Source organism: Delphinus delphis, chromosome 14 (assembly GCF_949987515.2).
Source record: "Delphinus delphis chromosome 14, mDelDel1.2, whole genome shotgun sequence".
NCBI classification, from domain to species: domain Eukaryota; kingdom Metazoa; phylum Chordata; class Mammalia; order Artiodactyla; family Delphinidae; genus Delphinus; species Delphinus delphis.
This window is the reverse complement of record NC_082696.1, coordinates 13,687,431-13,702,104: the sequence shown is the minus strand read 5'-3', so window position 1 is coordinate 13,702,104 and position 14,674 is coordinate 13,687,431. Positions and strand designations below refer to the sequence as shown.

Genomic DNA, 14,674 nt, shown 5'->3' with positions numbered 1-14,674 from the left:
TGCAATTGAATATATAAGTTGAATTTCCTACCTCAACCCAGCTCCAACTGCACTTTGAAGTTTATACGTTCAGCTTATTACAGAATCTGAAGATCTTTTGCTCAACTTGTGAAGAAAGAACGTTTTTCAAAATTATTTTCTTTCTTAAAAACTTAAAAACCATAATGGGTTTGGGGAGCACAGGTTCTTTGTCTGTTCTACCTCCTCTCCCTTGCGAAATCCTATGAAATATACAATAAACTTTTAATAGCCCTAAGATTGTGGGAGGGGCAATAGAGACACATCCAAAGAGACCGAAGAATTCCAGAAACCAGAAAGGATGAATCACATAGATGGACCTCACCTCAGACCTTCTGAGCCAGAAAATAAGGAAGGCGACCTAAGAATCTGTTTTAACAAAACCTCTAGGTTTGGAGAAGTTTGATTTTGTAAGCCAGAGGCCCGAACGGACTGAATTATCTTCAAAATTCACATGTTGAGGCCCTAACCCCCAATGTGACTGCATTTGGAGACAGAACCTTTAAGGAGACAATTAAGCTGAAACAACGTTATAAGAGTGAGCCCTAATCCAATAGGACTGGTATCCTTATAAGAAGAGGAAGAAACACCGGAACCCTCACTCTCACTTTCTCTCTTTCTCTCTGCACACACACACAAGAAAGGTCACGTGAAGGCACAGTGCCAAAGCAGCTGTCGGCGAGCCTGGAAAAAAGGAGGAAATCAACCCTGATGACACCTTGATCTTGGACTTTCAGCCTCCAGAACTGTGAGAAAATACATTTCTGTTGTTTAAGCTAATACCAGTCTGTGGTATTCTGTTATGGCAGCCATAGCAGACTAATACAAGGTCCACAGACCTTTCAAAAAAATATTGGAATTATTTGGGAAAAATTTCAAAAACAATTAAATAAAAAATCCAGACTACCAGCTTTTCTTGATACATTGGAAAACCTAATGAACAGATGCATCACCACTTTACGAGTTGTTTTCTACATATATATATAGGTAGCCAAATACCTGCATTAGTTAATAAGTAACTTAAATAAATTAAATAAATAATAAGATTTCAGTAAAAATCCAGACTACTGGCTTTTCTCGTTCAACTGTTAAACCTGGGATCACTGTGCTTGCATTTCATCAAGGCAACACCAGATGGACTTGAGTATTTGCGTCCTTCTTCCAGACAGCACATGGGACTACTCCGTTTTCCTGCTACCATGATCAGCTTCTACCTTGCTTCATCGTTTACATCATCTATCTGGACCTCACAGGAACCTAAATTTATGTCCTTGTGTGCACTATGGCAAGCTTTAGGAAACATGGTCAGTGACTGGCTCCTTCTATTACTATTTAGAATGATCCACCTGACACCTCATTGGAGAAAAACTTGTGGAAAGTAGTGATGAATCTATTCATTAGAGCCAAACTTATACAATTCTTATCAAATACTAACATATGCCTTTATTCAGTAACCCTGTAAACAAGTGGAAAATAAACACAATGGTAGGGTTTTCTTCAGTAAACTTGAAAAGTGCCTTCATTATTCCTTATCCGAGTACTAAACAAATCTATCATCTAAAGAAAAAATCTAAATGGAGGACAAAGTAAATACAAAGGTTAAAGACAAATTCTTGAAAATATGTTTGAGACTTAAGTTCTTAAATTATAAAGAACAAAAATAAACAGTAAGAGGGAGGGCACCAAAGAGTCTTCAAAAACTCATTCTACCCCACTGTCAATTATCTTGTGAGCCAATGGGGTGAAGAAATGCAAGAAAGAGAAGCCCAAAACTATGTACTTCAGGTAGATTTTTAAAAAATCAAAGTAGTTAGGGATTTGTGGGGACAGAAAGGAAATACTTTGGATTTTGTCCTGAAACTCAAATGCATTACTTTTTGCCTTTAGTAAATATAATATTTAAAATCTGAATCCTCTACTTTTTAAAAAGTTATTCAGGTTTGTTCTGTGAAAATGGACCTGGTACAAACAAGTCTTTTGTGAAAAGAAGACTCTTTGGTTCTCTTTACAAACAATGCCTTTCATGGGTTAGGTCATTAAATTTTTCTCCAAGACATTAATTAATAAGAAGAATTTTGTTTTCATATTCTAGCCAGCAAGTACACATCCAAACAAAGAAGGACACTATTGTTATATAGCCAAAATGGAAGATGTAATGACTGGGAAAACTCTATAAACATCCTGTTAAATAAGGCTTTTTTTTCAGCTTTCCATGAAAAACTCATGAAGCGAGAGAAGGAAGAAGAGAGACACTCCATTAAGAATGATGTTAAAGTGACCTGAAAACAATGTCCAATATTCTACTAGAAGTTAAGACTGTTCTTCTACACCATCTTAATGCCTAGAATCTCTCTTTGGTGTGAAGTTAGCACACTTGACTGAACTTTATACTGATTCACTGTACTAACAACTCATCAAAATGTAAATTATTTAAGAGCCAGAATCTAGTTTTCTTTAATTTTCCAGAATTCTCATTTTACAGAAAGTATTCAATTATGCATTTGTGGAATAAATGAAATAAGTTATTGCATATAGACAGAGAAGTAAATAACTGAATCATTCTATTTTCCAGAAGTATCTGGATATCCATTTATAAAGCTGGTTTTGGTATTGCCAAACACAAACTTCCTGAATTTCTACAAATTAGAAAAGGCTAAAATCTAAAAGGATTGGTGCAACCCTTCTGGAGGGAAATATGTCAACACCTAACAAAACAAAATACACACTTATGTTTTGACCCAACAATCATACTTCTGAAAATTTACCCAGAAGATACACTTCCAATAATACAAAAATACTTATGCACAGTTATTAATTGCATCATCGTTTCTGTTTGAGAAATGCTAGAAACAACCTAAATGCTCATTCATAAGAGAGTGGTTGAATAAACTCTGAAACATCCAGACCACGGAATACTATGCAGCTGTAAAAATGAATGAGGAACATCTCTGTGAACTGATTTGAGGGATTTCCAGGATATACTGTTAAATGAAAAAAGTAAAGTGCACCTGGTGTATCGCTAGTATGCTACCTTTGTATAAGAAAGAAGGTGGTGTATGAAAATAACCTGCTCATTCCCGCAAAAGAAATACAGGAAGGATAAATCAGAAATTGGAGAAACTGGTTACCTAGAGGTAAGAAAAGGAGTAAAAGGAAGGAGAATGGTAATGGAGAAGCAAGGATGAGGAGGGAATGCCACTTCTCTAAGTGTAACTTTTGCTCCTAGAATCATAATAATGTCTCATTCTCTAAAATAAAAAATAATTAAGGTCAACTAGGATGTGTGTGGGGTTGCCCAAAATGGAATATAACTCTATTACTTAACTCTATCACAAATGAATAACATAATCACACTGAAAGGATGGGAGAACAGAAGTGACCTAGGTAAATCTGGACAACATTCTCTTGACAGGATATTGTAATGCTGAAGACCGAAAGAACTGTACACAAATACTGTTCTCCAGTTAGTCAATATGTTTCTCACAAAGGTGTGGGTTAGCAATTCTGAAACTACTTTATGTGTATACACTAGAGATGAAAAAGAAGACAATATATTGTAGATGAGAACCAGGTTTCTCACTGCCAGAGAAAACAGAAAGAAATCATCATGCAATGGACCTTGTGGTATTGGACTGAAATCGGAAGTATCAATTTGAAGTAAAGGTTTACATGCACACATAATAGAAGAAGCTATATAGAAAGAGAGAGAGAGAGAGAGAGAGAGCTGGAGGGGAGAGAAATATAGATATGTGTGTATACCCAGATTAGTAAACATACATATATCTAGATCTGTATATTGAGAGGGCAATGAAACCTCAGTAGCCATGAGCACACCTAGCACCCAAATCTTGGTTTCTAAATGCCATTCACTAATGAAAGGAACAAAGCCTCCTTAGAGAAGTGGTTGATTCTAGGATTGGGGTAAGGAAAATATAAACCTGGAAAATCTGTAGCTCCAGAAAATAAGGAAATGATTGAAAAAGGATGGGGCCATGTCAAAAGAGCACAGGAGCCAGCTTGAAGGAACTCTTAATGGACAAAGCTAGAACAATCTGAGCAACAAAATAATAACAATAATAGTAGTCATACTGGATTATAACTATAGAATAAAATAAATATCCATGAGTCCATAATGAAATAAAGAAGGAATTGAATAAATAAATGGGGAAGAAAGGTCATCTTTTTCTTACATAACGATTCCAATTAGTAAGTATAAAAGAAACGAGGGAAAAACAAAATCATCATTAGGCAAAACAGCACAGAAGTAATTACTGAAGGCAACTGATGCTAAAATCAGTGAGCAAGGAGCAGAATATTAGCATAATCTCAATTACCTCCGCCCTAAGTTATTTCTGAATTATAAATGGAAAAGTAGTAGTTTTACCATAAAAAAAAAACTCAGCAGATGACTTAATCAAGTGGTTGAGGTTAGCATCACCAGCAATAAGACAAGTCAGAATCCTATCTATATCCACTAAACTGATTCACTGAGAAGAATACATCACTTCCTTGGAATTCTTGCCAAAAATGTATAACCTCAATCTAATCATGGGAGAACATCACACAAACCAAACTGAGAGATATTATGAAAAATAACTGCCTAGCGGTTATCATTAAGGTCATGAAAGACACAGAAAGACAAGGTCATAGAATGGAAAAGACAAAGGAGCCACAACAATTAAAATGCAAGCATGTTATTGGATTGGATCCTGGAACAGAAATAAGACACTGTTGAAAAAATGATGAAATTAGATTAATTTCTATGCTTTACTTAACAGTATCATACCAATTTTAATTTCCTTATTTGGTAGTTGTACTATGTTACATATATGTACTATGTACAAATAAGTCCCTCACATTAGAGGAAGCTGGCCGAAGTACAGACGTGAAATCTCTGTACCTTTTTTTTTTTGCCACTCTTCTGTAAGTCTAAAATGATTTTACAATAATATTGCACATATATGTTGTATAGATTGCATGCAGTGTTTTTACCCAACAATCAACAATGAAAATATTAGTATATCCACGCTTTCTTCTTGAAGTGTTTTGTTTTTGTTTCCCTCTTACCTTCCTTCCTTCCAGGAACTTGAGTGCCGTGCCAATGTTCGCCACAGCATGGATTCGCTTCATCCGGCGTCCTTGTTCACACGGCTATAAAAGGGGGAAGGACAGGAATAAGTAAAAATGCACACATTAAAAAGACAGTTATAAACTCTATTTAAGTGGATTCAAAATATACTTGAAGAATGTTCAAGAACAGCCAACATACTCAATTTCTATAAAGGTTAGCAGATACATAGAGGAGCGTTATCCCCACAGCACTTGGAAGGTGTATAATTTACTCAATAAATACATTCATTCTCAGCTTCTGAATGCACTTACCCTTAAGGTTTCTGTATGCTTAAGGTTGGAATTCACAAAATTCCTATGTTGTCTACTAAGACTGTTATTCCTGCAAGTTAGGAAGTATTTTTATGAAAAGTGCTCTTGGTGTGTGTGGAGGGAGGGCAGGAAATCTCTCCTTGCCTCTCAATTTTGTCATAAACTTAAAACCTCTAAAAAATAAAGTTTTGGGCTTCCCTGGTGGCGCAGTGGTTGAGAGTCTGCCTGCCGGGTTCGTGCCCCGGTCCGGGAAGATCCCACATGCTGCGGAGCAGCTGGGCCCGTGAGCCATGGCCGCTGAGCCTGCGCGTCCGGAGCCTGTGCTCCGCAACGGGAGAGGCCACAACCGTGAGAAGCCCGCGTACCGCAGAAAAATAAAAAAATAAATTAAATAAAGTCTTAAAAAAAGTATTCTTGGTCACTCACATTTTTTTTCAGTCATACTAACATGAAAGTTGCTGACAGTATTAGTGGCGTTTCTCTGTTTGAAGGACCAAAAAGCATGGCTTATATGAGCCAAGGTTAAAAAGGAGGAGTGCAAGAATGAAAATGTTCTTCGCAGAATAGTATGTTCTGGTACAAGGATACTAAGTTACTTGTGTTTGATTCAGCAAAATATAATAAATTAATAAATAATTTAATAAATAGTATAAAATAGTAAGTGCTACACTGTTCATTTTAAAACTCAAAATAATTTCAGTGAAGCAGATAGCATTACATTTACAAGACCTAAGAGGATAACAGGTCCATGACTGCAGAGCTGATAGACTGGTCTCTTCTCTGCGGCACTAGAACTCTAAACAATCTCCCATTAGAGCTCAAAACTAAGTATCTTTTCATTTCCAGTTAAAAGTGTAACAGGTAATTTTTTATGACATCATTTTAAACAAATATTTAAATAGAAAATATACTTTTAAAATGTTTATCCTTTTCTTGCATGGCCCACTTATTTAGTTCTTCGATTAATTATCTTTTATAATGGAAAAAGCACCTAGGAACCCGCAACTAAAACAAAGCCAGGACCCAGAAATTAAGCACAAAAGCCACATCCCTCAATATTACCGTTCATTCCATCCCCCTGAAGTCCTACACCATGGCAACCATCACAATAAACCCAGTCCAATGTTTTCCCTTTTACACACATTCATTTCATTTATTGCATTCTTAAAAAGAATATTTATTTCAGTTCTTAGCTCTTATATAAAGAATATCACTGTATTAATCTTTTGATACTTACTTTTCCACATAATAAGATTGCTAACATTCATCCATATTGTTTCCTGTCACTGTATTTCATTCATTTTGACAGCCATATACTGTGCCATTTATTTACTCTCCTTCTGATGTGAATCTGAATTATTTCCAGGTTATTCCTATGTGACCTGTGCTGATAGGATACCTAACAGTGGAATTGCTGAGTCAGGGGGAATGTGACTTTTGAACTTCTAACTTTTCCAAAGTGTTTGTACTACTCACTCTTATCAGCAATACAAGAATAATCCTGTGGATACACGTTTTGTCCAACACTTGATTTTGACAGTTATCTTTAAAAAATTATTTTCAGTTGAATGTATGTAACATGGTCTTTCATGGTGGTCTTCACTTGCACTGCCCTGCTCAACAACGGTGTGAACATCTCATCCTCTGTTCTTTGGCAAGTCTGTTTCTTTTTCTTTTTATTAATTTTTATTGGAGTATAGTTGCTCTACAATGTTGTGTTCGTTTCTGCTGTACAGCAAAGTGAATCAGCTCTACGTATACATATATCCCCTCTTTTTTGGATTTCCTTCCCATTTAGGTCACCACAGAGCACTGAGTAGAGTTCCCTGTGCTATACAGTAGGTTCTCATTAGTTATCTGTTTTATACATCGTAGTGTATATATGTCAATCCCAATCTCCCAATTCATCCCACCACCGGCCATGCCTTGGTATCCATATGCTTGTTCTCTACATCTGTGTCTCTATTTCTGCTTTGCAAATAAGTTCATCTGTACCATTTTTCTAGATTCCACATATAAGTGATATTATGCAATATGTGCAAAAGCTTTTAAGTTTCATTAGGTTCCATTTGTTTACTTATTTATTTATTTTTAAACATCTTTATTGGAGTATAATTGCTTTACGTTGTGATGTTAGTTGCTGCTGTATAACAAAGTGAATCAGCTATACGTATACATATATCCTCATATCCCCTCCCTCTTGCGTCTCCCTCTCTCCCTCCCTCCCTCTTGCGTCTCCCTCTCTCCCTCCCTCCCTGTCCCACCCCTCTAGGTGGTCACAAAGCACCGAGCTGATCTCCCTGTGCTATGCAGCTGCTTCCCACTAGCTATCTATTTTATATTTGGTAGTGTATACATGTCAATGCCACTCTCTCACTTCGTCTCAGCTTACCCTTCATCCTCCCCATGTCCTCAAGTCCATTCTCTAAGTCTGCGCCTTTATTCTTGTCCTACCCCTAGGTTCTTCAGAACCTTTCTTTTTTTTTTTAGATTCCATATATACATGTTAGCATACGGTGTTTTTCTCTTTCTGACTTACTTCACTCTGTATGACAGACTCTAGGTACATCCACCTCACTACAAATAACTCAATTTCGTTTCTTTTTATGGCTGAGTAATATTCCATTGTATATATGTGCCACATCTTCTTTATCCATTCATCTGTCGATGGACACTTAGGTTGCTTCCATGTCCTGGCTATTAAATAGTGCTGCAATGAACATTGTGGTACATGACTCTTTTTGAATTATGGTTTTCTCAGGGTTTCTGCACAGCAAAGGAAACCATAAACAAGATGAAAAGACAACCCTCAGAATGGGAGAAAATATTTGCAAATGAAGCAACTGACAAAGGATTAATCTCCAAAATATACAAGCAGCTCATGCAGCTCAATATCAAAAAAAAAAACAACCCAATCCAAAAATGGGCAGAAGACCTAAATAGACTTTTCTCCAAAGAAGGTATACAGATTGCCAACAAACACCTGAAAAGATGCTCAACATTACTAATCATTAGAGAAATGCAAATCAAAACTACAGTGACATATCACTTCGTACTGGTCAGAATGGCCATCATCAAAAAATCTGCAAACAGTAAATGCTGGAGAGGATGTGGAGAAAAGGGAACCCTCTTGCACTGTTTTTGGGAATGTAAATGGAGAACAGTATGGGGAGGTTCTCCATTTGTTTATTTTTGTTTTTATTTCCATTACTCTAGGAGGTGGGTCAAAAAAGGTCTTGCTGAGATTTATGTCAAAGAGTGTTGTGCCTATGTTTTCCTCTAAGAGTTATATAGTGTCCGGCCTTACCTTTAGGTCTTTAATCTATTTTGAGCTTATTTTTGTGTATGGTGTTAGGGAGTGTTCTAATTTCATTCTTTTACATGTAGCTGTCCAGTTTTCTTGGCTTGTTTGTACTCATTGTTTTGAAGATGTACCTCATATATTCTTGATATAATCCTTTCTTAATCCTTTTTTAACCGGTATTGTGAATATCTTTGACCAATTTTTAACTTTTTTGTCACTTTCTTTAAAGTTTTTTGATTAAAAACTGTTTTGAATTTTAAAATAGTCAAAGGTAACAATCTTTTATAGTTACTATTTTTTGCCTTATTTTTTTCCCTGTCCTGATGTCTCAGAGATATTCACCTATATTTTCTAAGAGTTTAAAGTATTTTTGCCATTAGGGCCTTTATCCATGTATATTTGATTTCTATAGAGGCCAAGAGATAAGGATCCAACTATACCTTTTTCTTCCTCTTCCATTTATTGAACCATCTTTCCTTCCCAGATCTGACATCCACCTCTGACATAAACTAAATTTCCATTCATGCCTTGGTCTGTTTCTCAACTCTGTTGCATTAGTCAATATGTTCATCCCTGTATTAACACCACACTATCTTATGTGATAAAGCTTCACTGTAAGACCTGATATCTAGTAAAGCAAATACCTTTTCTCTGCTTTTCTTCTTTGGCTGTATCCTGGCTAAAAGAGCAAGGTATAAACACCTATTGTATAGTTCTACCCCATATTTGCATCTATTTTAACACAACTGACCTACCCTAGTTAATACAGTGATCCTCCCTACCAGGCTACAAGCTCTTTGAGGGCACCAACCATACTTCATTCACCTTTGTTCTCCTTAGAGGGCAAAGGCAGTGCCTTTTCCATAATAGAGACTCCAGATATGTTAGCTGAACAGTCAAAAGATAATGCCAAACCCAGCGGCAGACTTGAGTTCTACTCTCAATATATGATTGATGTTTAACAAAGTCACCTGGTGAACATGCAAGGGCCTTCAATTTCCTAAGAATGCCCATGTGTACTTTTAAGTGGATTTTTAGGCTCCTCTTTTTTTTTTTTTTTTTTTTTTTTGCGGTACGCAGGCCTCTCACTGTTGTGGCCTCTCCCGTTGCGGAGCACAGGCTCCGGACGCGCAGGCTCAGTGGCCATGGCTCACGGACCCAGCCGCTCCGCAGCATGTGGGATCTTCCCAGACCGGGGCACGAACCCGTGTCCCCAGCATCAGCAGGCGGACTCTCAACCACTGCACCACCAGGGAAGCCCTTTTAGGCTCCTCTTGAACGCAGAGTGTTAAGGAGTCTTTAATAATACTATACAGAAGGTTAACAAAATAGATAAGAAATGAATTTCTCTGCAGTCCTTAAGCTCTATTCATATTGCTTCGATTATTTTTAATTTTTCTATGGAATTCTTCACATTCTTAAAAAAAATCCTAAGTATAAAATTAATTTAGTGTTCCTATCTTTATGTGTGATTAAAGATATATAATCACTGATCCATTCAAAGAGTAAATGTTCTACAAATAATAATCAAAGGGCATAGAGAAATCCAATAATAATCATAAAAACTTAAAACTCCCTAGCATCTGAAATAAAATCATAGACAAGAGAGTCACAATAGGTTATTAAAAGAAACTAAGATACTGAGAGTCCTCCCTTACCTTGAGATGCTGGTGGTAAAGGGAATACTAAGGTATTTGGCTGAATTTCCCAGATGATCATGGTCAAAGTCAGTCCTGGGCTATGTGAATCATGATGTTAAAGTATACGGCTCTTTAATAGAGTTGTACGTATGAGATTTCCCAAACATTGCTAATGTTCCTGAGGGAAACGCTTCTGTTCACATTCTCTCTTTGAAAGCTCTACAAGAATGCCTAGGATACTCAGTCCTTTAAATGATGCTTTTCATCTTAATGTGGTCCTGAACCAAAATGTCTACATGTACAAAATTTAAATAACCATTGCGATGGTTTACTTATAATTTCAGAGTAATTTCATTTTATATAATTCAGAATCTTGAAGGGCTCAGTAAAAATAAATAATAAAGGTTAAATCAGAAACTGTCCTTCTGTGTCTCAGTTTTTCTACCTCTTAAATGAGAATATTGAGATTCTTTCTGAAATAGCTTCCAGATCCTATCATTGTAAACACATCTAAACGAGTAGGGCACTTAAACAGAAGTAGGATTCTTGTATCAAAATATACGCTCTTTCTAGAATCACTTAACTTGGCAGGTAATGCCCATTGAGGTTTCTGTATACCGTTGGCCGAGTACAATGGCAGAATCATAATGACACTTAGAATGACAGGCTTCTTAAATACCCATTTGAATTGTAATGAAGGTTCCTTCAATTCAAGTAAATAGCTTAATTCAGGAGGGTATATGAAGATAGCCAGTTACAACAGGCCACCAAGGGAGTATATATTTCAGGTCGATGACTCCCACATCCTAATGTTAATCCAGTTTATTTAGCTCATGCATATATCTGTTTATTCCAAACTGGCTTTTCATATGTGTCTTCTTTGATTTCTCCCAATGTGGAGCCTGAGGTAAGAACAGGAGTACATGCAGGTGACCGAGGAGGTGATCCCAGGTAGCAGGAGTGAGGATGCATGGAGAGTGAGACAGGGAAGGAGGAAAAATCAATAAATAATAATCAATAATAGTACGATGTGCTATTAAGGGTCTCCACAATGGGCAACCACGGCTCAGTTCTGCTGGGGATCCAATGGGGCACTCTACCTCATGTGTGAAATAAACCTTGGAATCATCCCTCCTACAAAAGCCAGGCTGGAATTTTTATTCAGACTCCCATCCCGTTTGGGACCATTAACTCTCCCACACTTCAGGGCTGCCTTGCCGCAACTTGCAGCTTTGACAAAAGCCCTGAGGGCAGAAACCCAGAGACGGGCTGCCAGTGCTTGAGTTGAGATGCTGATGGAGGGTGTGGGTCACGTCCACTCCTGAGGCTACTGGAATCAGAGGTGATCTGAGATGGCGCTGGGGGCACCAAAAGCATCTGCTATACTATGAATTCAAGTAGATAATGACTTACACAAAATTATTATTATCAGTTTGTATCTTCCCAGAAACAACTCTGTTACAAAAGCTATGATGAAGGCTCCCCACAAGAAATGAACCGGAAATTTATGATGAGGCAAAAACACTTTTTAAAAAATCAATTAGGGCTTCCCTGGTGGCGCAGTGGTTGAGAGTCCGCCTGCCGATGCAGGGGACACGGGTTCGTGCCCCGGTCCGGGAAGATCCCACATGCCGCGGAGCGGCTGGGCCCGTGAGCCATGGCCACTGGGCCTGCGCGTCCGGAGCCTGTGCTCCGCGGCGGGAGAGGCCACAGAAGTGAGAGGCCCGCGTACCACAAAACAAACAAACAAACAAACAAAAATCAATTGTCCAAGTAATAATGACTGTGTAGCTCTTTGCCATGATGCAACAGATTAAGAAAAAATAAGTGCCCCCAATTTTGGACCCCATGTCTAGCGTGTTACACAACATTCTGAAGATTATTTCCTGAGAGCCTTTTAAAAATTATGGTAAACATCACATAAATAATCTATGTTTGCAAACTACTTACTTCTCTACTACTCTGAAATGAAAAACCATAAGCCAGAGAGAAATAAATATTTTATTATTCGAGTAATGTAGAAAAATAGATTTTATAGGTCACTGTCAATTTGTTTTTCACTCTGCTGGTTCCATTGAGCTTAACAACAAATGATTCTGAACATGCTGTTCCTATTACAAACGACTGATGACAGAGAATGTCCATAAGCGGATGAAAAATGCCACGCTGATTTCAAGGCTTAATTTTCAACAACTACATAAATACAGAGATATGGACCAACAATCCTTTCCAAATGGAAAGTAAGCACTTAAAGTGCATTAGCTGTTAATTTCCAACAAATCTGCCTGGATGCCGCACAGATGCAGTAGTTAACCAGGACTGATTATCGATGAAGTTCTTTACTCTTACTTCTAGGATTACTACCACTATACATAATGTTTTAAATCTACTATAGGTGTGCAGGAATGAGAAAGGAAATTTATTCCTTGTTCCCAGAAGTGACCGATAGACTAGTGCTTCCTGTGTATTACCAACCGCAAAAGAGAAAAATTTCCCTCACATGGGTAGCACCCCTTATACTCCCAACTCCATAGCCCCCAAATTCCAAATGGGAACAGTTTGACAAGTCTGGTCACAGAAAACATCCTTACCAGTTTCTGCCCAGACAGGACCTCCAGCAGAGCGAGCAGCTTCACACCATCTTTCATGTCTTCAAAAAGATCATCTACCACCATTGGGGGTTTCCGCTATAAAATAAAAAAATAAATAAATGCAAAAAATACTTCTCTTACTCTCTGTCAGACATTTGTTACTCACTGTGGCAAAATTTGAAGAAAAATGTCTAAATGCCAAAATCCTGTATTTGGGATACGGGTGGCAATTAACTTTTGATGGCTGCAAAGAGAAAAACGACCCTTTGGAGGTAAACTTCACATTCAAGAACCTCATGCCTGGGCTTTCACATACACACCAGTGTCTTTCTAGAAAGGGAGTTTTGACAAGAGTGGGATGGTATGGGATAAGGGAAGGAAAAGAGGATACTATAAACATAAAAGATAAGAGAGAGGTTAAAGCAGGACGGACGTAAACAGGGAACAGGTGGTACCCCAGATAAACTGGACCAAACTCCATACCTTCACCCTGAGTGAGCACATTACTGGGCTGAGGCAGGTGCCAAATTTCCTTGAACATTCTCTCGTTAACTCAGTGACCTGCTGTGGGACCATTGTTAGAACAGCCAGAGGGACAGGTTGAACCTCCTGTGGGTTAGCTGGCCGCGTCCGTTCTGTTGCACAGGCTGGCAAATCCAGCAAACCTCTCTCACAGCGTGGCACTGAACCCAAAGGATCAAAAGCACAAGAGTACAGACTGATCAAGGCAAATCTATCACCACTACTGGAGAAACAGTCAAAGCCCATTTTCAACTCATGGAGGGTCTTTTGTTTTTTTATGAAGATTATGAAAATACTTAGTATACTAGAGTTCATGAAATCTTGAAATTAGGTGTATCTCTTGCCTCAGAAGAAAGTAAAAAAGCGATGATGTCAAAGTTGGTGGTCAACAGTAATTAGGTGCCCTCAGATTTCTCACAGAATATGAATTTTAAAAAATTTATAGGGCTTCCCTGGTGGCGCACTGGTTGAGAGTCCGCCTGCCGATGCAGGGGACACGGGTTCGTGCCCCGGTCCAGGAAGATCCCACATGCCACGGAGCGGCTAGGCCCGTGAGACATGGCCGCTGAGCCTGCGTGTCCAGAGCCTATGCTCCGCAACGGGAGAGGCCACAACAGTGGGAGGCCCGCGTACGGCAAAAAAAAAAAAAAATTTATAACCTGGATCAAGCTCTGTAGTTTTCTAATTCTCACTGAACATGTTAAAGGCCTAATGCTGTCTACTTGACTTTCAATTGTCTTTCTTTCTATCAAGAAAGAAAAAGGAAGGAAGGAAGGGAGGGAGGGAGGGAGGGAGGGAGGGAGGGAAGAAAGAAAGAAAGAGAGAGAGAGAGAACGAAAGAACGAAAGAAAGAAAGAAAGAGAAGGAAGGAAGAACGAAAGAAAGAAGGAAGGAAAGAAAGAAAGAAAGAAGGAAGGAAGGAAGGAAGGAAGGAAAGAAAGAAAGAAAGAAAGAAAGAAAGAAAGAAAGAAAGAAAGAAAGAAAAAGTTCTTTGTAGAGATATTTAATCACCAAATGTTTTACTGAAATGGGACTTTGTCTACCCACTGATGTGGCACATTTATACTCTCTTATGACTGCATGAACTACTGTCTCTGAATGGTACAATTCTAATTGTGAATGCATTTTTCTTCTCCTTATAAAACGAACAGCTGAATACATTTTGTTCTCATGCTGCAAAATACATGTTCAAAAATAATAGTTTTCATTTTCAAGCT

The 14,674-nt window shown here is 38.0% G+C and overlaps 1 protein-coding gene across 15 annotated transcripts in view; it reads right to left on the bottom strand.

The window, feature by feature from the left end:
* Positions 1 to 14,674, bottom strand: part of SYNE1 (spectrin repeat containing nuclear envelope protein 1) — a 464,275-nt gene that overhangs the window by 348,339 nt on the left and 101,262 nt on the right. For all 15 annotated transcript variants that reach the window (XM_060029753.1, XM_060029751.1, XM_060029760.1 and 12 more), the window contains exons 4-5: positions 12,936 to 13,031; positions 5,086 to 5,169 (exon numbers count right to left, since the gene is read on the bottom strand). In XM_060029753.1, coding sequence (XP_059885736.1) covers positions 5,086 to 5,169; positions 12,936 to 13,031 — 180 coding nt within the window. The remainder of the gene's footprint in view (positions 1 to 5,085; positions 5,170 to 12,935; positions 13,032 to 14,674) is intronic.